Genomic DNA, 23,040 nt, shown 5'->3' on the forward strand with positions numbered 1-23,040 from the left:
CAGAAATAGAAATATAGCATTCTGATAAGCATATAAAAAGCCCTCCAGATGATGGCTCAATCTCTGACACTGTGACATCCCTTGCACCTCTGGCATTTCTTCTCCCAGCTGTCCCAGAAAATAGTCGTCATCATGGGGGAATTTGTTTGCTGGGTATCACTACTGAAGTTATTAATCTGGTAGTCACAAATTAACAGAGATATCAGGTAAATCAAATAAAAATTTCATACTTCAGATATTGAGAACTGTGATAAACTAGTTTCAGCTAGACATTGCTCTTTCTCTAGGTTTTGGGTTTTGTTGTTTGTTTGTTTCAATTTTTCCTTTAACCCAAACTTCCCCTTATGCTGGAATCATGGGGTTTATTTTGCTAGTTCTACAGGTTTTGGGGCTTTCATCCAAAAAGCTGGACTTCATCTGTTAATTGGCACACAGCCTGGAGAAAGATGGGTGTGCAGGGGACCAGCCTAAAGGCTCCAGGTTCATTCGATAATCTGTTGCTTCTGAATGAGCCAGTCCTCTTGCCTCCTGATGAGCCTCTCGGGAGTCTCGGCAGACCCCTCAGTGCCGCTGCCGATCTGGAAGAGCACTGACACATGCCACCGGCGCACAGCACAAACCGTGGCTGGCACAAGGTGCTGCACATTTTGAGGGGCTCTCAAGGAAACCGCTAACTGGTCTTTCCAGAGTCCATACAGCCTCAGAAGCCACTGGTTCCTTCTGGCAACTCCAGGGAGGCTGAAGAGGGTGCAGAAGTAGACTCCAATATTTCCATGGCTTTTGGGAAGCCGAGGGCAGCGAGTCCGCGGCTGCTCTGCCTCGGGCGCTGTGCTCCTCAAATAAGGGCACACTTCCTCCCCAAACCCTCCGGGAGGTAGGAGAGAAAATAACAACACATACGGCTCTCGCTGTGGGTCCGTGAAGCTAATGCGAGAGGTCAGCCATCACCTAGAGGGTCGGCGGACCCTCACCCAGCAGGATCCTTAATCACCCTCCGACGCACAGTCCCCGCTGCGTGTCACCGCCAGCCCTCGGCCGTCGCACGGGCGGCGTGAGGCGGCACCCACCACCGGGGCGGGGAGGGGCGGTGTGCGCCGGGGGACGCCAGAGCCGGGCTGGAGCTGCGGGAGTGAGTGAGCGAGCCAGCGGCCGGTACCCAGCGCAGTGACATGGCTCAGAAATACGACGTGGTCGTGATCGGGGGCGGCATCTCAGGTGGGTCCGGCGGCACAGGGTGGGGGATGCTGTCAGCCCCTGGGGTGCCGAGCCCGGGTGGGGTGGCTGCAGCAGCCGGGGCGCAGTCTGCTTCTGAGCTGTCGCCCTGCGCCCCGCACAGCCGTCGGCCCGCGCGGCCACCCAGACGGGGTAAGCGGCGGTACCTGCGTGGCGGGGTAGAAGCTGTGCTGTCGCTCGCCTCATCCTCCTCCTCGGCCTGAGCGGGAGGTGCGACCGCGTCCTGAGCGGCTCGTAAAGCTAGCGGAGTGGAGTCCCCGTAACTGGGGGTGAAGGCCACATGGGGCAGGCAGTATTTTATTGGTTTTGATTTTCTTACACTTCATCTGATGTCAATTAATATTAATTTTATTAATTTTTATTTAAGCAAGGCTTAATATTATTAATTTTATCTCTTATTCTTAATTTATTTTTTCTTATTAAAGTAAATAAATTTTGTTTAATTAATTTTCAATGTATTGATTTTCATTTTATTATTTTTCAATTTATCGGGTTTTATTTTCTTAATTTTAATATCATTTATTTTAATCTTATTATTTCTTGGTTTGTTTTTATGATTTTATTGTCTTTGTTTCATTATTTTATTATTTCTTAATACATTTTTAATCTTTTTTTCTAATTTGTATATTATTATTTTTGCTGTATTGTTATCACATTATTATTTTTTTACAATTATTTAGATACTTTTATTAGTTTATTAATATGTCTGTTTTTAATTTATTATCATTTATTTACTTTATCTTTTCTGGTTTTTATATATAGAATATATGGACAGCAGGCCTGGAAGGCATCTTGCACTGAGTAGCAATCTGCTGTTCTTAACCTAATCCTGGCTAGAGCACCTCTGTGTCTGCCCAGAGTCAATCTGTCTCATGTTTTGTTCTGAGATACATGTGCCCAATAAATTGTCTATGTGCAACAGTTTGGGGTTTTTTTGTGCCTCTGACATGTCAAGCAGTTGCGTTTTGGTTTTTTAGTGTTGGGAGGTATGTAGTGTGATAACTCCTGGGCTGTGTGTTAATCTCAGTGCATCTGAAAGGTCTTTTCCAACCTAAATGATTTTATGATCCTGTACTGAGTATGCATACGGCCAAAGATCCAAGTAGTATCTCTTGCCAAACTGCAAACAAATTATTCAAGATATGTGAAAAACCATGATTTTATTAATCTTTTTTTTTTTTTTACATGGCTTTTAATTTTCACTACTTATTTATATATAATTCTAGATGTTTGTTTAACCACTATATTAAAGTGTGCAGTGTGCAATTCAAATGAGGTACAAAATCATTGGCATTTTTTCCTAAGTGTGACTCTGATAACAAACTGCTGAATAATTATTGAATTCAAGTATGTTTATGCGATTAGCAAAAATTGGTGATTGCTTTTCTATGAAGCAAGGTTGATTCTGTTATGGCTAATTTTTAATTTGTGCTGTGTTTTGCAGTGAAAGTCAAGTATGAAAATTAACCAGTGGTAACTATCTAGCCATGCCTTCTTAGCAAAAACACTTCCAGTGATATGGTTTTATGCAGCAGTAGCGCTACCTTCCCTCTGTTGAATGAGTTGGAGTGAAGGAGTTAGTGTAACAGCTTTTAACATACCCTTATCTTTCATGGTTGCCATGGGAATATTTTCATGGCAGGTCTGCACAGCCCACATGTTTTTCCGAAGCAGCAGTTAGAGCAGAGAAGCAGTGCTATACCATATTAAATCATGCGCTTCACTCTTCGCTGCTTGCAGACAGCAGCAAGTGGCAGAGGGAGTGTAAGGAACTAGTTTTATGTTTACTTCCTTTTACACTAAATCCCCACTAAGTCACTGGTTTCATGCTGTTGCAACTTTTCTCTTAGCTGGAGAAAACCAGGAGAGGCCACAGAGACTGGAAATTTTGCACAGATAAAAATTGACTAAGCAGCTCTCTTCAGTCTCTTTCACTACTTTGTACTGCTCCTGATTCACCTTTGTCTTCTGCCCACATGCTTTTCTGTGAATCATTGACCTTGCAGCCAGGTGCTGAAGCTATAGTTTTGTATCTCCTTGCTCAGATTGAAAACTGCTGCTGATGTGCCAAACTCCTGCAGAGGTCTCTTCTCCTGTCCACTGGAGAGCAAAGTATGTGATTTTTAAAATGGGTCACTCCTCAGAGACCAGGCTTGTTATTGCTCCAGATTTGATGATTATTCCTTCAGAAAGTTGCTGGTTTTGAGTCTTTTGAGGTGCATCCAACCAAGACTCTATGATTACTGCCTTTAGGTGAGGAAGGCATCAGTCGGTGCACAGCTGTAAAACAGCAGAAAGTGCTCATAGCATTCAGGTGTGCTTGAGTTATCCACTCCAGCCATAAACGAAGCAGGTGATTGCAGAAGAAATAAAGAGTTGCCTTGCTGATGTGAGCAAACATGTTGCAGAGATGTCACTCAGCTATTTCTTATTTATTTATTTATTTAAGTTAAAGCAAGCTGTCCCTTTGCGGTGCTCTGACCCTCTTTGGCAGCAGTTCTGCCCATCTTTTTATCCGGATTTAATTAGTATGGTCTAAAATTTTAGGAGTAAGGAAACCTGATAATGGAATAGCAGTGCAGAGACCTTCACAACCCTGAGAATCACTATTCTCCTCTGAAGGGACTGGTGTTGTGTCTGAAGATACCACTTCCTTTGCTGAATCATTTTCAGCATCCTTTTTGCTTTTGTTGAAAAGCAAAGAATAAAACTAAAGAACTGGCTAATTTAAGTGTTCTGTAATGAAAATCTACTCTAATTTAGTCTTCATTAATTTCTTTCAAGTATAAAAATTATGGTCTGTGGCTTCTCTGAAGATCTCAGATCATGTCAACAGAGCTGATAACCTCTGAGGAACAAGGAGAATTTACTAAGGAGTAGATTCTGTTGTATGAGTAAAACATCTGCTGAAGTCCTTGAAATTTTTGTGAATGGTGTAGATTAACAATGAATACTTTGAAAGAAAAATTTTCTAACTTAAAAATGCAAGTGTGAAAACACTGTGTAGCATGTCTGGTATTAAAGATTGTTTAGATCAGAAGCATAAAATGTCCTCATGGAGCTGGAACTTGCATTGTGACAGGTTCTTCTGTTTGCTCAGAGCTGACCGTTTTTCTTTGAAGGGCTCCTCAAGCAAGAGGGTGGAAATGACTGTGAGAAAACTGTGAGGTTATGTCATCAAACTTGCTTATCTTCTTAACTGAGACACTGGTGACAAATTTTCTTAAAATCAAATTTTGGAATCTTGTTAAGAGGTTTCATTTAAATACTTCCTCCACTTGTTTTCAAAAGTGCCTTCTGGTCCCTGCTTTTGCTATGGGGACCTGTTTCCTTTTATTGTTTTTAAAGAAGTTACCAGATTTCATCCTAATGTTAGCACCACTCCTACCTGAGAAAATGCTGCTCTTAAATTCTTGGTGCACAGATTTTACAATCAAAGTGAGGTTAATTTTTTTTTTTTTTCCTTAACCTGAAAGGTGAAGCCTTTTCTTAAATATGGTGAACCAAAACCTACTTTAACATTTCAATAGAAATATTTTATCTATATCTAATATTTAGATACCTGTTCTTCCATTATTGAGATAGCACTATGCTCTCTACTCTTCTTCTTAAGCCTTGCTTATATTTATATGGTCATCTAATGTTCCGTATAATTACAGCAGCTCTCACTGCATCTGTGAGCCAGTTTCAAATTACTGTAAAAGAAACAAAACAAAACAAAAACTCAAAACAGATCAGGTGCTCTGGGGGCTATTATCTGAAGATTTTCCATTTGTTTTAAAATAGACTGAAACTGAGGGCAAAACTGTTTTTCAAAACAAAACTAGGGGATGTTGTAAGAAAAGTATACATGGGACACATAACCTCCACTAGTTACTTGTTTCTCTTTGCTTTCTAATAGTAATTTACTGTGTCATAGTACTCCTAATTTGAAAAGATAGTTTGCTAAACAAGCCACTGTTTTTGGAGTCCTATATTAGACACCCATTTGGAGAGGAAAAAACCCCAGACCAAAACAAAATGTGGCATGAATGTAATAGCTCTACATAATGAAGTGGAATGGATCCATCTGTGGGAGTACTATGACCGTCACCAGCAATTTCACCCTCTCTGGGATGCATGCTGGCAAAGGGAATCCATGTCAGCATCAGTTGATGTGACGAAGCTCTTAATTCACATTCTTGGTCATTTGTCTCTGTATCTGCCATCAGGGGGTACTTCCTTTTGTATTCAGTTACTCTCATGGCTACTGCAAAGGAGTCTGAGGCAGTTAGGTGAAGCCTGCTATTTGACTTCTAGATATTTCACAAAACCACTTGACAATTCACAGTAAACAGGACAGAAGGCAGCTGCATAATGCTGTGAAATATTTTGATAGCCTTGGCAGCAGGGACAGTACTTGCAATTCACTGACTGATTCACTGATTGTGATTCACTCCTAATTGGTCTGAAAGTTGATTTGATAAGAAGCTTTTGAGTCTACCTGCAGGAGCCATCCCATCTCCCAAGGCTCAGAGAAATGCATCATTAAGGAAAGCTTTTACATTAGCTTATTTAACCATTATGAAAGGGTGGTATTAGAGAAAGTTAATTCAGTCTGTTCAACAGAATATGAAAACCACCATGGAAAGAGCAGAAAAGGTAAGTTAGGGTGCCAAAACTTTGGGCAAGGGATTCCTTAGTGTTATGGAAATAACTGATGGAGAATCCAAGTTTGTGTGCAGAAGCTGATGTCAGGGTTACAAACTGCACAGACCATGGGGCTCTATCCTCTATTGCTGAATTGCATATTTTTTTTTTTCATTTTTGTTTTTAACAAACAAGATTAAACACAAGAGAGGCTGAAAGTTCTTTGTAAGGAAGTTCAGTACGTTGTTTACTTGGACAACCACCTGCCGTGGTGCTTTTAGTTTGTTAGATTTTTCAGTCTAGACTAGCACTTGACTAGAACCTAATCACGCTGCATATGGTGGAAGGTAGTCATCTGCATTAATGTATTGGTTTGGATCATGTGTGTACCTTGAGTAAATCTTCGGTTGATGATACTGTTGTGGTTTAAGCTCAGGCCGTAAATTAGAACCATGCAGTTTCTACTACCCCCGCCCCCCCGCTCCTGGGGATGGGGAGGAGAATTGAAAGAATGTAACTCCCTCGGGTTGAGATAAAAACAGTCCAGTAACTAAGGTATAACACAAACCACTACTGCTGCCACCAATAATAATAATGATAAGGGAAATAACAAGCAAAGAGAATACAATACTGCCCGCCGGAAATGAGCCCGACAGAGAAGAGGACGTGCCCTTCTGGGTAACTCCCAGTTACATCCCCAGGCATGACGTGCTGTGGTATGGAATACCTCTTTGGCTAGTTTGGGTCAGGTGTCCTGTCCCTGCTTCCTCCTGGCTTCTCCTCCTCCCTGGCAGAGCATGAGACTCACAAAGTCCTTGGTCAAAGTAAACATTCTGACCAGCAACTGAAAACATCGGCTTTATCAGTATTATTCCAAGGCTGAAAGTCAAAACCACAGCGCTGCGCCAGCTACTAAGAAGGAGAAAAACTGACTGCTGCTGCTGAACCCAGGACAGTATCCACCCCTTATTCCATACCATTCACGTCATGCTCAGATCCCACATTTTCCATATACCCTCACTCTCATCTCAGTGCACTGTTATCTTAGTGCATGGACCAATTCCTATAAAGCTGCTGAGTCCATTCGGTCCATGATGTTGGGCTCCATCTCTTGTAACAGGCTTTCAGGGCAGGAGAGGCTGTGTGCAGTGTTGGATCGTTGCCTGCTGCTGCTGATTGTTCCTTTACTGTAGAACTCATCCGGTTCTATCAAAGTTCATTCTCTGTTGGGATGATGGTCGGAGGGAAGTCAGGGCCAGTCGCTGGTGCCCTGCAGACTTCTAGTTGATGGACTATAGCAGGCAACAGCGTACAATTGAGTTCATTGTCTGTTTTCCCCTAAAATCAAATCCCCTTGAGGTACGCATCGGACTTCCCCATCTTCCCGCATTACCCACCAAGTATATAGAGGTCTCTGAGCAAAAGCAATCCCACGAGTGGGTTTGCCTTTACCTGAAGCAGGAATAACCCAGACTGTCTTCCCCAGCAAATTCTTCATGTGCACCACAGGAACTTTGTCCCCCTCTACAATATGTAAAAGTTCTGACTGGGCTGGGCCAGCCCTGTTGGCAGATCCTCTGGTGTTGACCAACCAGGTGGCCTTTGGTAAGTGTGTATCCCAATGCTTGAAAGTTCCCCCACCCATTGCTCTCAGTGTAGTTTTTAACAGCCCATTATACCGTTCGATTTTCCCAGAGGCTGGTGCATGGTAGGGGATGTGATATACCCACTCAATGCCATGCTCTTTGGCCCAAGTGTCTATAAGGTTGTTCTGGAAACGAGTCCCATTGTCTGACTCAATTCTCTCTGGGGTGCCATGTTGCCACAAAATCTGTTTCTCAAGGCCCAGGATAGTGTTCCGGGCAGTGGCGTGGGGCACAGCGTATGTTTCCAGCCATCCGGTAGTTGCTTCCACCATGGTAAGCACATGGCGCTTGCCTTGGCGGGTTGGTGGGAGTGTGATATAATCAATCTGCCAGGCCTCCCCATATTTATACGTCAGCCATCGTCCTCCATAACAAAGAGGCTTTAACCTTTGGCTTGTTTAATTGCAGCACATGTTTCACACTCATGAATAACCTGGGCAATAGTGTCCATTGCTAAGTTCACCCCTCAGTCACGGGCCCATCTGTGTATTGCGTCTCTGCCCTGATGGCCTGAAGTGTCATGGGCCCACCGAGCCAAAAATAATTCACCTTTATGTTGCCAATCTAAGTCCTTCTGAGCCACTTCAATCTTAGCAGCTTTATCCGCTTATTGGTTGTTCTGGTGTTCCTCAGTGGCCCGACTCTTGGGTACATGGGCGTCTACATGGCGTACCTTCACCACCAGGTTCTGCACCCGGCCAGCAATACCTTGCCACAGTGCAGCAGCCCAGATGGGTTTACCTCTGCGTTGCCAGTTGCTCTGCTTCCATTGCTTCAACCACCCCCACAGGGCATTGGCCACCATCCATGAGTCAGTATAGAGATAAAGTACTGGCCACTTTTCTCGTTCAGCAATGTCCAAGGCCAGCTGGATGGCTTTCACCTCGGCAAACTGACTCGATTCACCCTCTCCTTCAGCAGTTTCTGCAACTTGTCATTGAGGACTCCATACAGCTGCCTTCCATCTCCGATGCTTTCCCACAATACGGCAGGACCCATCAGTAAACAAGGCATACTGCTTTTCACTTTCTGACAGTTTATTATATGGTGGGGCCTCTTCAGCACGCATCACCTCCTCCTCTGGTGACATTCCAAAATCTTTGCCCTCTGGCCAGTCCATGATGACTTCTAGAATGCCTGGACGACTGGGATTTCCTATTCAAGCTCGTTGTGTAATTAGTGCAGCCCATTTACTCCATGTCGCATCGGTTGCATGATGTGTAGAGGAGACCCTGCCTTTGAACATCCAGCCCAGCACAGGGAACCTGGGTGCCAGGAGGAGCTGTGCTTCAGTGCCAATCACCTCCAAAGCAGCTCGAACCCCTTCATAGGCTGCCAGTATCTCTTTCTCAGTTGGGGTATAGCTGGCCTCAGATCCTTTGTATCCCCGACTCCAAAAGCCGAGGGGTTGACCTCGAGTCTCCCCTGGAGCTTTCTGCCAGAGGCTCCAGGTAGGACCATTCTCCCCAGCTGCAGTGTACAGTACATTTTTTACATCTGGCCCAGTCCGGACTGGTCCAAGGGCTACTGCATGAACTATCTCACGTTTAATTTGCTCAAAGGCTTGTTGTTGCTCACGGCCCCATTTAAAATCATTCTTCTTCTGGGCCACATGATAGAGAGGGTTTACAATCGAACTGTAATTTGGGATGTGCATTCTCCAGAACCCCACAGCACCCAAGAAAGCTTGTGTTTCTTTCTTATTAGTTGGTGGAGACATTGCTGTTATTTTGTTGATCACATCTGTGGGGATCTGGCGACGTCCATCTTGCCATTTTATTCCCAAAAATTGAATCTCCTGTGCAGGTCCCTTGACCTTACTCCGTTTTATGGCAAAACCGGCTTTCAGCAGGATTTGGATTATTTTCCTCCCTTTCTCAAAGACTTCTTCCGCTGTATCACCCCACACAATAATGTCATCAATGTATTGCAGGTGTTCTGGAGCTCGCCCCTGTTCCAGTGCATTCTGGATCAGTCCATGGCAGATGGTAGGGCTGTGTTTCCACCCCTGGGGCAGTCGGTTCCAAGTGTACTGGACACCCCTCCAAGTAAAAGCAAACTGTGGCCTGCACTCTGCTGCCAAAGGAATAGAGAAGAATGCATTGGCAATATCAATCGTGGCATACCACTTGGCTGCCTTTGACTCCAGTTCATACTGAAGTTCTAGCATGTCCGGTACGGCAGCACTCAATGGTGGTGTGACTTCATTCAGGCCGCGATAGTCTACTGTTAGTCTCCACTCTCCGTTAGACTTTTGCACTGGCCATATGGGGCTATTAAAGGGTGAGCAGGTCCTGCTGATCACTCCTTGACTCTCCAGTCTACGGATCAGCTTATGGATGGGAATCAGGGAGTCTTGGTTGGTGCGATATTGCTGCCGGTGCACTGTTGCGGTTGCGATTGGCACTTGTTGTTCTTCGACCTTCATCAACCCCACAACAGAAGGATCCTCTGAGAGACCAGGCAAGGTGGACAGCTGCTCATTTTCCTCAGTCTCAAAAGCAGCAATACCAAAAGCCCATCGGTACCCTTTTGGGTCTTTGAAGTACCCTCTCCTGAGGTAATCTATGCCGAGGATGCATGGAGCTTCTGGACCAGTCACAATGGGGTGCTTTTGCCATTTCCTCCCAGTCAGGCTGATCTCAGCCTCCAGTACAGTCAACTCTTGGGATCCTCCTGTCACTCCAGAAATATGGATGGGTTCCACCCCTTGACAGCTTGACGGCATCAGAGTACTCTGTGCACCGGTATCTACTAGAGCCTTGTACTTCTGTGGGACTGATGTGCCAGGCCATCTGACCCACACAGTCCAGTAAATCCGATTGTCCCCTACCTCCACCTGGCTGGAGGCAGGGTCCCTCTAACAGTCATCACAAGGTTGGACACCTAAGTCGTGTTGAAAGGGATTATTCTTCGTTATCACAGGAGCTGGAGTAAAATCAGCTCTTCCGCTCCATCTGGGAACCTGCTCACCAGAGACTGAAGCCGCAGCTCTCATGGGATGATTAGTCTTGACCCTTGTTCCTATTTTCAATTCACGCACCCCTTCCTCCAAAGCTGAAGTAGGTTTTCCATCCCACTTCGTCATGTCTTCTCCATGATCCCGCAGGTAAAACCATAGGGTGGCCCGTGGTGTATGCCTTCTCTATCTTCTCTCTCGAACAATAGGATGTCTTTTGTTAACAGCTGAGACGTGTGTTGGTACACGTGAGGAGCTGGATAAATCAGATAGATCGTCCCTCAATTGTTTGAGATCCTGGGACAGTTTTTCCACAGCTGAGATGATGGAAGGGGTGAGATTGTCTTCGAACTCTCGGAGTTTATGAATCATTTCATCCACTGTTAGTGGTATTACGTTGTCGTGGTTTAAGCCCAAGCTGTAAATCAGAACCACGCAGTCTACTGCCCCCCCCCACCTTTCTTCCCTCCGCTTCTGGAGGGACGGGGAGGAGAATCAAAAGAATGCAGCTCCCACGGGTTGAGATAAAAACAGTTTAATAACTAAGGTATAACACAAATCACCACTGCCGCCACCAACAATAACAATGACAAGAGAAATAACAAGGGAAGAGAATACGATACCGCCCGCCGGAAAAGACAGCCCGACCGACCAGGGGACGTGCCCTTCCGGGTAGCTCCCAGTTACATCCCCTGGCATGACGTGCTGTGGTATGGAACACCTCCTTGGCCAGTCTGGGTCAGGTGTCCTGTCCCCGCTTCCTCCCGGCCCCTCCTCCTCCCTGGCAGAGCATGAGACTCACAAAGTCCTTGGTCAGTCTAAACATCAGTGTTATCAGTTTTTTGTTCCCAAGCCAAAAGTCAAAAACACAGCGCTGCAACAGCTACTAAGAAGGAAAAAAAAACCAAACTGACTGCCACTGCTGAACCCAGGACATACGTCATTCCAGGTTACTGTTGCCAATGAATGGGCATATGATGAGGGTGCATTCCGTGTAAGTTTTCGCCACATGGGTCTTGTACGTTCGACTTCATCTGGGTCTATGGGTATATCTCCGTTATTCGGTTTGATGTGATAGATCATCTCTACGATGGCTGATTCCCTCAGAGACTGGATGCCTTTGTCTAAAGCAGTCCACTTGGCTGAATGACTCGTAACATCGTCCTTGTATGGAAACCTTTCTTTCACAGCTGCCAAGAGCCTCCTCCAAAGACTGAGGGACTTTTTCTCTCTTGTAATTGCTTTGTCAATTCCCCCTTCTCTAGCAAGTGATCCCAGCTGCTTGGCTTCCGTACCTTCTAGTTCATGACCATCGGCCCCGTTGTCCCAGCATCGGAGCAACCAGGTGATGATGTGCTCCCCTGGTTGACGGGTAAAATCTTTTCGCATATTCCGTAGCTCGGTTGAGGTCCAAGGTCGAGAAGTCACCTCTTCTTCTTCGTCATGTGATGATGACTCCTGATCAGATGGTAGCCCGGGTGGTGAATACATTGTTTCTTCATCTTGCTTCACCCTTCTTGCCTCTTTTTGGCTTTTTCTCTTGCGTACAGGGGCAATCGATATTGGTACGAATTGGTCCTCTGGTTTAGCTGCAGTCATCATCACTGTGGTTTAAGTAGCAACAGTACTTGTTGCTGGGGGTGGTGTAGCTGCTGTGCTTGGAGCTGGGGTAGCTTCTCTGTCTGTTGCAGTCGAAGTTTGAGTAGTGGCTGTACTTGTCGCTAGGGGTGGTGTAGCTGCTGTGCTCGGAGCTGGAGTAGCTGCGCTGTCTGTTGCTTCGCCCTCAGATCCAGGGACATTTTTTCCCTTTTGAAGGTGCTGGATAGTGTTGATCAAGGCCCAGTGAGCATAGGCCAAGCCCCAGCATGTTGACATGATTTGTCCCTCTCTGGTACGACCAGGATGACAACACACCTCATTTAAGTGTTTTACTAATTCTTCTGGATTTTGCACTTGTTCGGTGGTGAAGTTCCAAAGCACTGGAGGGGCCCACTGACCTAGATACTTGCCCATACTATCCCACACACCTTGCCACTCATGGCTGTCCAGCCTCAGGGAAAATCTCTCGGTCCCCCTATATCGTCGTCTAACCCCAGACAAGACCCAAACCTGACTCTGCTTAACTCTTGAAACCAGACGTAATGGTTGTGGACAAAACACACTCTGTATGCGTGCCAACATGGTGATCCCCATCACAATCAGCAAACAGGTCTCAACAATATTAAAAGGCCATTCAAAAACTTCAAAACTCTCAAATGATGCTGTAAACGGTCTGGGAGGGGCACTGGGAGGGTAAGAGAATGTCTCCTTCGTAGGTTGACCACCCAGGAAGGAGAAAAAAGATGTGTAATTGCTAAGCACTTGTATTATATACTTCCCAAAGTATAAAGGTGGTGACCACACTGGGAACATAAGCCAGATCAGTTTCATGATCAATTTTTCTATTGTATTACAAGTCATTACCATAAAATACAATGAGACAATAACATTAGCCCAAGCCCCACACTTAAAAAACACTAACACAGCAAATACTGGCTGTAAGTAAGCTATGGCATATTGAAACTGTGAGATCAAACCCAACAACTTTGAGAGCCAATAAATCAGCATTGTGACGCGTGACTATTAATCCAAAACACTGACTGCTTATCACAAATACGATTAGACACACTCCGGTCAGATCTGTCGTTATCTCAACTCTTCGAGACCCACGTTGGGCACCAAAAAGAACTGTCGTGGTTTAAGCTCAGGCCGTAAATTAGAACCATGCAGTTTCTACTACCCCCGCCCCCCCGCTCCTGGGGATGGGGAGGAGAATCGAAAGAATGTAACTCCCTCGGGTTGAGATAAAAACAGTCCAGTAACTAAGGTATAACACAAACCACTACTGCTGCCACCAATAATAATAATGATAAAGGAAATAACAAGGGAAGAGAATACAATACTGCCCGCCGGAAATGAGCCCGACAGAGAAGAGGACGTGCCCTTCTGGGTAACTCCCAGTTACATCCCCAGGCATGACGTGCTGTGGTATGGAATACCTCTTTGGCTAGTTTGGGTCAGGTGTCCTGTCCCTGCTTCCTCCTGTCTTCCCCTCCTCCCTGGCAGAGCATGAGACTCACAAAGTCCTTGGTCAGGGTAAACATTCTGACCAGCAACTGAAAACATCGGCTTTATCAGTATTATTCCCAGGCTGAAAGTCAAAACCACAGCTCTGCGCCAGCTACTAAGAAGGAGAAAAACTGACTGCTACTGCTGAACCCAGGACAGCTACTTACTGTGGTGTGCACCGAAGAACAGGATCAGAGCATATGCATTGGATAACTTTTTGCATGAGACTGGAATTTAAGACATGCTCTAGGAGCTCACCTTTTGAACCTGTAGGACCATGCAAGAGTTTGTCTGAAATAAAACCCCTTTCATGGATATAGTAGGGATACTGAATATTCAGGGTAAGAACTGTTACACTTGTCAATTCTGCTGTTCTGCACTATTTGCTAACACAGACACTGCGAATTTTCTGTCTTGGGATACTTTTAGTTTTGCGGATCAAAAATAGTAACGTGGAAAGAGCAAGCAGTTAAATTCTGTGCTCTTCTTCCATGAAGATACAGTTCAAAATAATTTACTTGGTCATCCTGACCACAGATACACACCTGTGTCCTCTACATCTTCTTGCCTACTTTTTTCCTTTCTTTATTTTTCTTGTAAAGTGAAGAGATTGCCAAAAACCCCGCATCGTGTGCACTTGCTAATTTTTTTTTGCTCATATTACTCCTTGGCAGCATCAAGTACAGGGGTAATTTTAGAGGTACATAATGCAGCATGCTTCGCTTGCTATAGCAAGTGACCAGAGTGTCAGTTTCCAGCAAATAGGAAAATGTCAGTAGCCACAGTGATATAAGTCTGGGTCAAAAGCTGGTGCCCACAGTCCAGAGGCTGTGAGGAACAGCCCATTGATCTGGCTTCATCCTGGGAGCATTCAGGCTGTCCAACAGGATCTCAGGAGTACATAAGGACTTAAGGACAACTGATGAATGGAGGTAGTTTTATCAAAAGGTGGAGAACTGTGGCAAAAAGCTAAGCAGGCATGTTTGTACTGCCTAAGTAGCCCACACTGCTCAGGCTGCCTTACACAGCCCTGATAGTCACAGAGGTAAACTTCCAGCACTGTTTATAGTATCATAAACTATCAGAGAGTTTGCTTTATGTTTATGTATCTCACGCGGCAGTTAATGACAATAACTAAGATCTTATGCATAATTTAGTCAAATGAGAAGGCTTTTCTTCTTCAGAAGTTACTGTTCTGTATGTAAACAATCTGGGCGGTGTTGGCACATTTTCCTCTGGCACAGCTTCATTCTTTGTAGCACAAGGGACAACTGTGGCTAGTAATTCTGTTAGTTGAAGATAAAAAGCCATATTCTCACTGCCCTTTCCCAGAAGAAAGTGGCTTGCATTTGTGTTTTTTCTCAGCAGCTACTTCACAGAGTGCTCTGATACAATGGTGAAATTTACCATGGTTATAAAAATTTGCTGAGCAATGCCATAGTGGATTGAAGACCTTCTTTTGGTTTTCCTTTACAGAGAATGTGTCTTGATGATATTAGAGCTCTCAGTTATGTTTCTTAAATCAGTCATCAGCCATAGAATCACAGAATAGTTTGGGTTAGATGGCACCTTTAAAGAGCATATAGTCCAATTCCCTTCTGATGAACAGGGATGTCTTCAACTAGATCAGATTGCTCAGAGCCCCATCTAGCCTGACCTTGAATGCTTCCCGGGATCGGGCGTCTATCACTTCTCTGGTCAACCTGTGCTAGTGTTTCACCATACTCATTGTAAAGAATTTAGTCTTTATAGCAAGTCTAAATCTACCCTCTTTTAGTTTAAAACCATTACCCCTTGTCCAATCATAGCATGCCTCACTAAATATTTGTCCTCATCTTCCAGTACATAAAGCTCCCTTTACATACTGGAAGGCTGCTATAAGGTCTTCCCAGAGCCTTTTCCAGGCTAAACAACCTGAACCCTTTCAGCCTGTTCTTATAGGTGTTTCATCCCTCTGATAATTGTGGCCCTCCTCTGTACTCACTCCAACAGGTGTATGTCTTTCCAATGCTGAGGGCTCCAGAGCTTCAGCTAGGCTTCAGTCCCTGAGGAAATTACATTAACCTCATCACAGTTTAAATAGTTTAATTTTTATGTAGCCATTTTTGAACTTAACATGATTTTCATTCTGGGCTGATAAGCTATTTCATCTCTGCAAACTTAAGTCAGATATAAAGGTTCCTACTGCCTTGTGAGATGGTTTAAAGAGATGTGATTTTTCATCTAATTGGCTGGCTTTATTTCCTTATGGACTGATTTGTGTCCAAGGTTTATAATTTTGTAATGTTTCATGATCCTCGTTTCAAGTTTTTTTGCTGATTTCAGTGGTCAATGAGAGTGCACGACACCATGTTGGTATTTAAAACATTAATTTCTAGCATCCTTTTAAATAATCCACCCATGCACTTGTATTTTGTGCAACCTTTTCTGTCCTGACAGTTTTCTGTTTGAACAGCTTGCTTACCAGTAATGTCAGTGTGGAGTCCCATAGAAACTCTGCTCACTCCACGAACTGTTACTATAACCAGAAGACAAAGTAGTCCAATCTAGAAAATTTGAGACTTCGTGAGCTATTTCTGATAACTGGTGTAAATGGCACAATGCATCATAGATGTGCTAATTTTTAACACTGACTTAACACTGAAGAGTCTGGCTGTGATTCCTTAGAGCTTCTGACATCTTGCAGTTGCAAGTCTTAGGTTATGGTGATGACCACTGTTCAGCACTTCATGTTTCAGGTGGTTGAAGAATTCCATAAAGTTTTAATTCATTCGAAACCTGTTCATCTTACAAATACTACTTTGTACTATTCAACTTCTTCATATTTTTCAGTTGCTACCATGTAACCCAGTTGGATGTAGGGGAGAGGGGGTAGAGGAAAGGTGCCTTTTTAGCCTCCTGCCTCCCAGCCAGCTGGTCTTTATTTTGATGGTATAATTCATACGTGAAGCATTGAATGCAGTCTATTTGGTTGACTGCACATGGCAACAGCTGATCAAACAGCCGCTGAATACTGTGCAACATGGTTACCTGGATAGCTTGCATATAAACTTGCAAGCTACATTGCTAGAGTGATAGATTTGTGTTTGAACATATTAAATACTGGAGCAAGACACCTCTTTTATTCCAATATGAGTTATTTTTTATAAGGCTAGTTTAGCCAGAGTCTGAATCAGTGAGTTATGCTAAATAGTTAGCACAAATAAGGAAAGGAAAGAGTGTAAATTGCTTTATTTTACACTGTAGATACTTCTCTTTTCCTCACCTTTTTTCTTTTCCCCATGCATTTTATCAGAATGGTATAAATCTAACAGTAGCATTTTTATTTTCCTTACACTAACCTTTCTATGAGCTGTCTGGCTCAGGCTTTCCCTGCCTGCATTTAGAGATGGAGGGAAGACAGGCACTTGAAAATCTTCTTGTTTAGTTGTTTGCTTTTGGGCTTCTGTGGTTGACACCTGTGTTCTCAGCCTTTGGTATCTCAGCCAGGGAATGGTTCATCAAGAGATGAAGTGGGCTTTCAGCAAAGAGGTAGCTGACATAAAAGGTGATTATACAGGATGCTGAAAAGTAGTAGCATTTATCTTCATTTTTCAGTTGCTCAAATAGATAAAATATTCACAAATCCTTGTAAGCTTTGCACGCCAGTAGTGTCTAGCCTGTGTGTGCATATGTGTGTACACTTACCTTCTTGTATATGTGTGCTATGATGAAGACAGGAATTTCCAGAGAGTCACTGGGACATGGCTTGATGGGTATTTGAAAGTGATACCGAGATAGGCTCAATATAAATCCCTAATTATTAGGTGTAACTGGGTGAAAATAGTTAGCTGAAGATCAAGGAAAACATGAAACAAAATGGATACACATGGAATGAGGGCATGGTGCCTCTGCTGATGGCTTTGCTAGCTGCCGTGAGAAGTGACTTTCTCTGGATGGATGCCTGTGAGTCACCAGATACTGAGAAATCTGGAAAATTACGTGTTATTCTTCAATGTCAAGATATAAGAATGATAGTCTGTTTATTTTTTAAGTTCACGTCTGCTACTTGGTCATGTATTTTGTACATTTACTTTTCTCAGGGGTCTAAAAATAATAATAAAAAAAACTTTGCTTGAGAACAGGCAACATTTAGCACAAGAGATAAGCATTTCTCTTTTGAGGAAACTGTTGCATAATTTTGCAAAATTTTCCAGATGTATCTTAGCCTTTTTTTCCCACACTGCTGTGTATGGAAGGCAAAACTCTTCTTCAGGCTGGCTTTTTATTTATTTGTATATCTCTTCATAATAGCAATCCCTAAAAGGATACTTTTAGTAAACTATCCTTATAGTGCCTCAGCCAGTTCGTTGTACTAGGTTTTGTTTATTCTAATGGTATGGTTTGCTTGTTGTAGTGCTACCTTGTTTTTCAGTTCTCTTTATCTGCTTTGTTTCTTCCTGCTGTCATATTTAGAGGCAGCCTAGGTTGTAAATGGCAGAAAGGGATGATCTAAAGCAAAGGAGGGTCGGAGATTGAAAGTATGGGGATAATACTGGAGTAGAGATTATAACTATAATAGTGCAATTAACTTTAACTTGTTAATATGTCATAGAGCCATAACAAAGGAAATGAAGAATGTGGTGTTGTTTTTTTTGTAGGGTTGGTTTGTTTGGTTTGGTTTGGTTTGTCAGGTTTTCTTTTTAAACCTGACTGGAACCTAGAGACAGACTTCTGACTTTTCTTGTCAAAGTGTGAGATGGGCACTGAATGGGTGTACTGCTCTATGTGTAAGACATGACAAGTCCTTAAAATGAACAGAATGCAGAGTTAATGATTGATACTACAAATACTCATCCTTTGAAATGCTGGAGTGCCCAGTTTTATCAATCTAAAGTTTCATTGGACACTTCAAGTGTAAAAATGCAATGGAAACTAACAGGAAGCCATGGGCAAGGCCAGAACTGCTGTGGATTCAGCATTTGATCCTGGGTGCCACCACACTGAATGTGCTGGGTTTCCATCCGAATGCAGGAAGCTGTCTTCATGCCATGCTTGGCAGGGCTTGAGCTTAAGGCACCACTACTTTGGTGGTCTCACTTATAACTGTCTAGGCTCTATATCATTTAACCAGGTGTGATGCCTGGGATGAATGTAGACTTTGTTTGTAATGTTGGTTTTAAGAATTCTGCTTAATAAATATTGCTCCCTGCACTGTGGATGAATCATCTAGGGGCACTGCCAGAGAGAAGAGATCACACACAGAAAGCTGGGACTAGAGTTTATGCTCGAGTAAAGTCACTTTAACTCATGGAGACACTCATACTGACCTCAGTGACAAGGTTACAGAATCAGCACCACCACAGATAAGAAAATGCATTGCCTTGCCTTGGCTAGACAATGAAACACTAACAGAAATAAATCATATTTGCTCATGTAGTACCGTATCCTAGGCAGAAATGTTTTGTCGTTTGTAGAAATACTTTAAGTAAATGTACATTTAAGCAGATAGGCAGATTGGTATGTCTTCTTCGGAGCTTCTGAAACTAATTTTATTATTTTATGATTTTTTAAGTTCTCTGATGTTGGAGGTGAGTGATAGTTTACGTTCATTGCTACACAGTGATACAGCTTAGGAAGAGGAAGTCTCTTTCCCCATGGTCAAAATACTTGCATTAAGAAAGAGTTGCTTTGATACCTTTCACTGTACTGTTCAGCACATGAAAGTAAGACATTGAGAATAACCAAGAGTGACAATTTAGAGACCCGGCTCTACCACGTTTTAGGTTCTGAACTATATTTTTGTCTTTCTTCCATGAGATTGAGTCAGATATCTAAAGTACCTTTGTAACGGTGGCCCAAATTATTGAAGTTAAAAGATTACCTTCACCCTGAAAGCATATGGCTGTAGGTGAAGGGCTAAGTTAATAAAAAATATTGTTTGTTTTTCACTATCTCGTTCTTGTAGTCCTTTGCTTTTAAAAAGTATTGTCACCTAGACAACTCTTGGAGCAGTCTGAATGCTGTGTGCCTTGTTTTGCAGAGGACTAAGAAAGCAATGAACCAGGAATACTAACTATTGTTCATGTTCACTGTTTTTGATAGCATTGTGCCAGCCTGATGTGAACTGAGTTTCAGGCAGTGTGCAATTAGCTATCTCTGTTGCAGTGCTCCCGTTGTAACTCTGAGCATGTCCCTTCAATTTACAAATAAAAACATAAATTTATAAATTTATTTTTCTCCAGAGCAAAATCCCTTGACCTTTCCATAATGCGAAGTTACAAAAAATGCCTGTACCACCTTAACTCACCCAGACCCTGAGCAAATGTTGATTTTGCTTTTTTGTTGTTGTTTTCATTTTTATTTTGCTTACAATCCTTATCTATAATGCCTTAGAGGCATTATTGTCTTAAGCCATTATTTCAATTAAAATGACTTAGCTGGCTAATGATGAGTGACAAAGGTAAAGGTGACCAGTGCCAGGTTCAGTCTTTCAGTGGCAGAGCAGTAATCGGATTGTGTTCATTACAGCAACACAAACAAAACCAATGCTATTAAATTGCAGTTTCTAACACAGTAATGTAATAAAGAAACCATGGAAAACTTGAAGAAGAAAACCCACTGGTGCAAAATAGCCACTTAGCTGCAAGATAGTAACATGCCTTTTCTCGGGTTCTGTCCTCCATCCCTTCAGTATTGCAACAGTAAGCAAACAGTATTACGCTAATGGCATTGAACTAACAGGACGGTTTTGCGATATCTCTTAAAAGGAGGTCAGAGAACACTGAGTATAAACAAGAAGGGGTTTTATTTGAATTTCAAAGTAATTTGGCATAAGCAACATCAATCAGGATTCTTTTATTAGCTTAGCTAATTATTAAATGCTAGGAACTTATCCAGAGAATATTCCTGGCTAAAAGACTGTTTTTTCTGCTTCCCTCACAGTTTACCTCAACAGCTTGGGGCATATTCCTCTTTATTGCTTCCTATGTCTTTGGGTCAAACAATGCAACTGTGTTGACCATTAACAAAGGGGTTTTCCTCAAAAGTTCTGTAGTGTTAAGACATACGAGTTTTGTTCACTAGGAACAGTGCAGCTGTTTGGCCAAGCTCATTTATTTGCTGTATGCATTTTGCGTGTATTTCTAAGCATCAGAGGTGGTAGGTAAGGGTTACTGTATGAAGGCATCTAATAGTGGAGGAAGTTGTTTCACATGATTCCCCAGCAACACCAGCTTCTGTAACTTTTTGTAGTTTTAGACCAATTTACTGTTTTTTTTTTTTTTTTTTTTTTTTTTTTTTTTTTTTTTTTTTTTGTTTGGTTTGGTTTGGTTTTTTTTTGTTTGGTTGTTTTTTTTTTTTTTTTTTTTTAACATTTCTGCCACATCAGGCTTTGTGATTTTTGTGAGACTCATCACTTTCTTTAAGGAATTAAATTCCTGATCCCTCTGGTGAAAATGAGACTAAGATCAAGGAGAATCTTGCGATTTCTAAAATAACATAAAAGATGTTAAACGTCAATGGGCAAAGGTGGTCTGATTAATATTCTTGAGTGCTTACATTAAGCAATACTTGTTTTCATTTACCTGAGTGACCCTGAACGTAACTGTTACTTGTTTGCCTATAATGAATTAGGGTATGTTTCCTTTTTTGTGCTATCAGTCTTGTGAAACATTTTTACATGCCATAATTTCTCCATTAACCCCAGGGCAGAGGACTGTGTTTGTTCTGCAGGCTAAGGTATATGCCATTTCCAAAGTTCATTTTGTGACAGATCCTCATGTTGAGCCTTGTGCTATGTTTGTTTACTGCCCTGGACCCCATTGCTGTGGTCAGGCTCAGACTCCAGTGCTGCAGGCTGTTCTGCTCACTGCTCAGGGTAGAGAAGCATCTGTTACCTGATGTCTCTGCAGACAGTGATTTAGATGTGGCTGAACAGGTTCAGAGCAAGGAAAAAGTCCTCAAGAAGCTTGTCAGTTTTGGCTTTATTTACAAGGTATAGTACAGCAGCCATTTCTCATGCAGACATTGCTGACTGCATGGAGGATGACTGGCAGTGCAGCTGCTGCTCTTGCAAATACACTGGGAAAACAAGGTGTTAGCTCCTGCTTGAACACATGATATCAAGAGGGATGCTGTCAGCAGTTAACTGAGCCAGTATAGAGCTTGTTCACACCTGAACATTCGAGTTGTGAAGGCATAACAAAAGTAAAAAACATCTCTGTACCTCCATCCTTTTAAGGGTTGGATGTTTCTAATCTACATGTATAGCTAATGTCTGTATGCAGAGCCCCACTGGCTGGCATCTGCTGCAAACACTAAAACTCTCCTGGGAAGTACTTTGTAAACACCTCTTTAGTGTAAAAATAAATAAATAAAGAGGAGGAGAAATAAATACCAGCAAATTTCATGCATCTAATAAAGTCCAGGTGTGAGACATGTAAGTTCTGCAGTAAGACCTGAAAATTAGTACAGTATGATGGAGGCCTTTCTTCTTGTTCAACATGAAATTTTAGTTGGGGAGAAAAAAATTTAAGGTTATAAAGTAAACAATTTTTTGACAGCCATCTTGAAAGATGTTTAATGAATGCCAGTAGCTTAGAGGCTCTTTCTTTGCTCCCTACATGTATTCGAATTTAGAATTTGTAGATGATTTTTATGATTGCGTATATAAGAGAATTTTTCTTTTGTTCTTAAAAGGCAGGTAATAAATATGGGGAAACATGATAAAGTAATGAATAGTACAGAGAAATTACATCAGGAACTGCAGGAATTCCATATAATTGCCATCCAGAGCATGACAGAAATATCCTTGGAAGAAACAAACAAACAAAAAAAAGCAAACCTAGATGGAAGAAGACAAAGTATTGTTTAGAGAAGTACAACTTCCAATTGTGTTCTTTCTAGAAAAATTTTTGTGGAAATGCTAAGGTTTAAAGGGTATCTCAGTAAATTTGCTGATTCCAGACAGAATCAGACCGGTGTTAAAAAATCTCAATCAGATTTTTAAAAATCTATTTTAAAATTGTTTTTTTAGATAGTCAGATGTGTTTGGTTGGAAGGCTTCACTGTAGCAGGGAGTCAGATGAAAAACGTGACTTATCACATTTGTCAATCCAAATGTGAGTTTGGATTCTGCCCTAGCACAAAAATTTAAAATTTTTCTCTTTAAAAAAATATTCAAAAAATACGAATTATTTGTTCTCTTACTACAGGAAAGCTGTTAATGGTAGGAATTGAGGTTGCAATGAAGTTATTTAATCAAATGATGCAATTTAGGATGTTTAGCAGGTACAGAGATACCAAACAAGAAAGAAGTAAGTTGGAACTGAAGGTGAAATCATTATTGTAATTATTACATATAGGTAAGATTTGTGTGAATGCAGGATGCTGCATGATGAAAAACCAATTTTCGCGGCTTGAACTTGCATTATAAAATTCTGGGGGAGGCAATCTCTCACCAGCATCTCTGAGTGGCTGCATCTG

At 42.4% G+C, this 23,040-nt stretch overlaps 1 protein-coding gene across 1 annotated transcript in view; it reads left to right on the top strand.

The window, feature by feature from the left end:
- The first annotated feature begins 1,048 nt into the window (after positions 1-1,048).
- LOC308218713 (amine oxidase [flavin-containing] B-like) overlaps positions 1,049-23,040 on the top strand; it is a 58,909-nt gene continuing 36,917 nt past the window's right edge. The window contains exon 1 of the mRNA XM_080613063.1: positions 1,049-1,215. Coding sequence (XP_080469189.1) covers positions 1,170-1,215 — 46 coding nt within the window. The 5' untranslated portion in view covers positions 1,049-1,169. The remainder of the gene's footprint in view (positions 1,216-23,040) is intronic.

This window comes from Psittacula echo (genome assembly GCF_963264785.1).
Source record: "Psittacula echo genome assembly, chromosome: 3".
Classification (NCBI taxonomy): Eukaryota; Metazoa; Chordata; class Aves; order Psittaciformes; family Psittacidae; genus Psittacula; species Psittacula echo.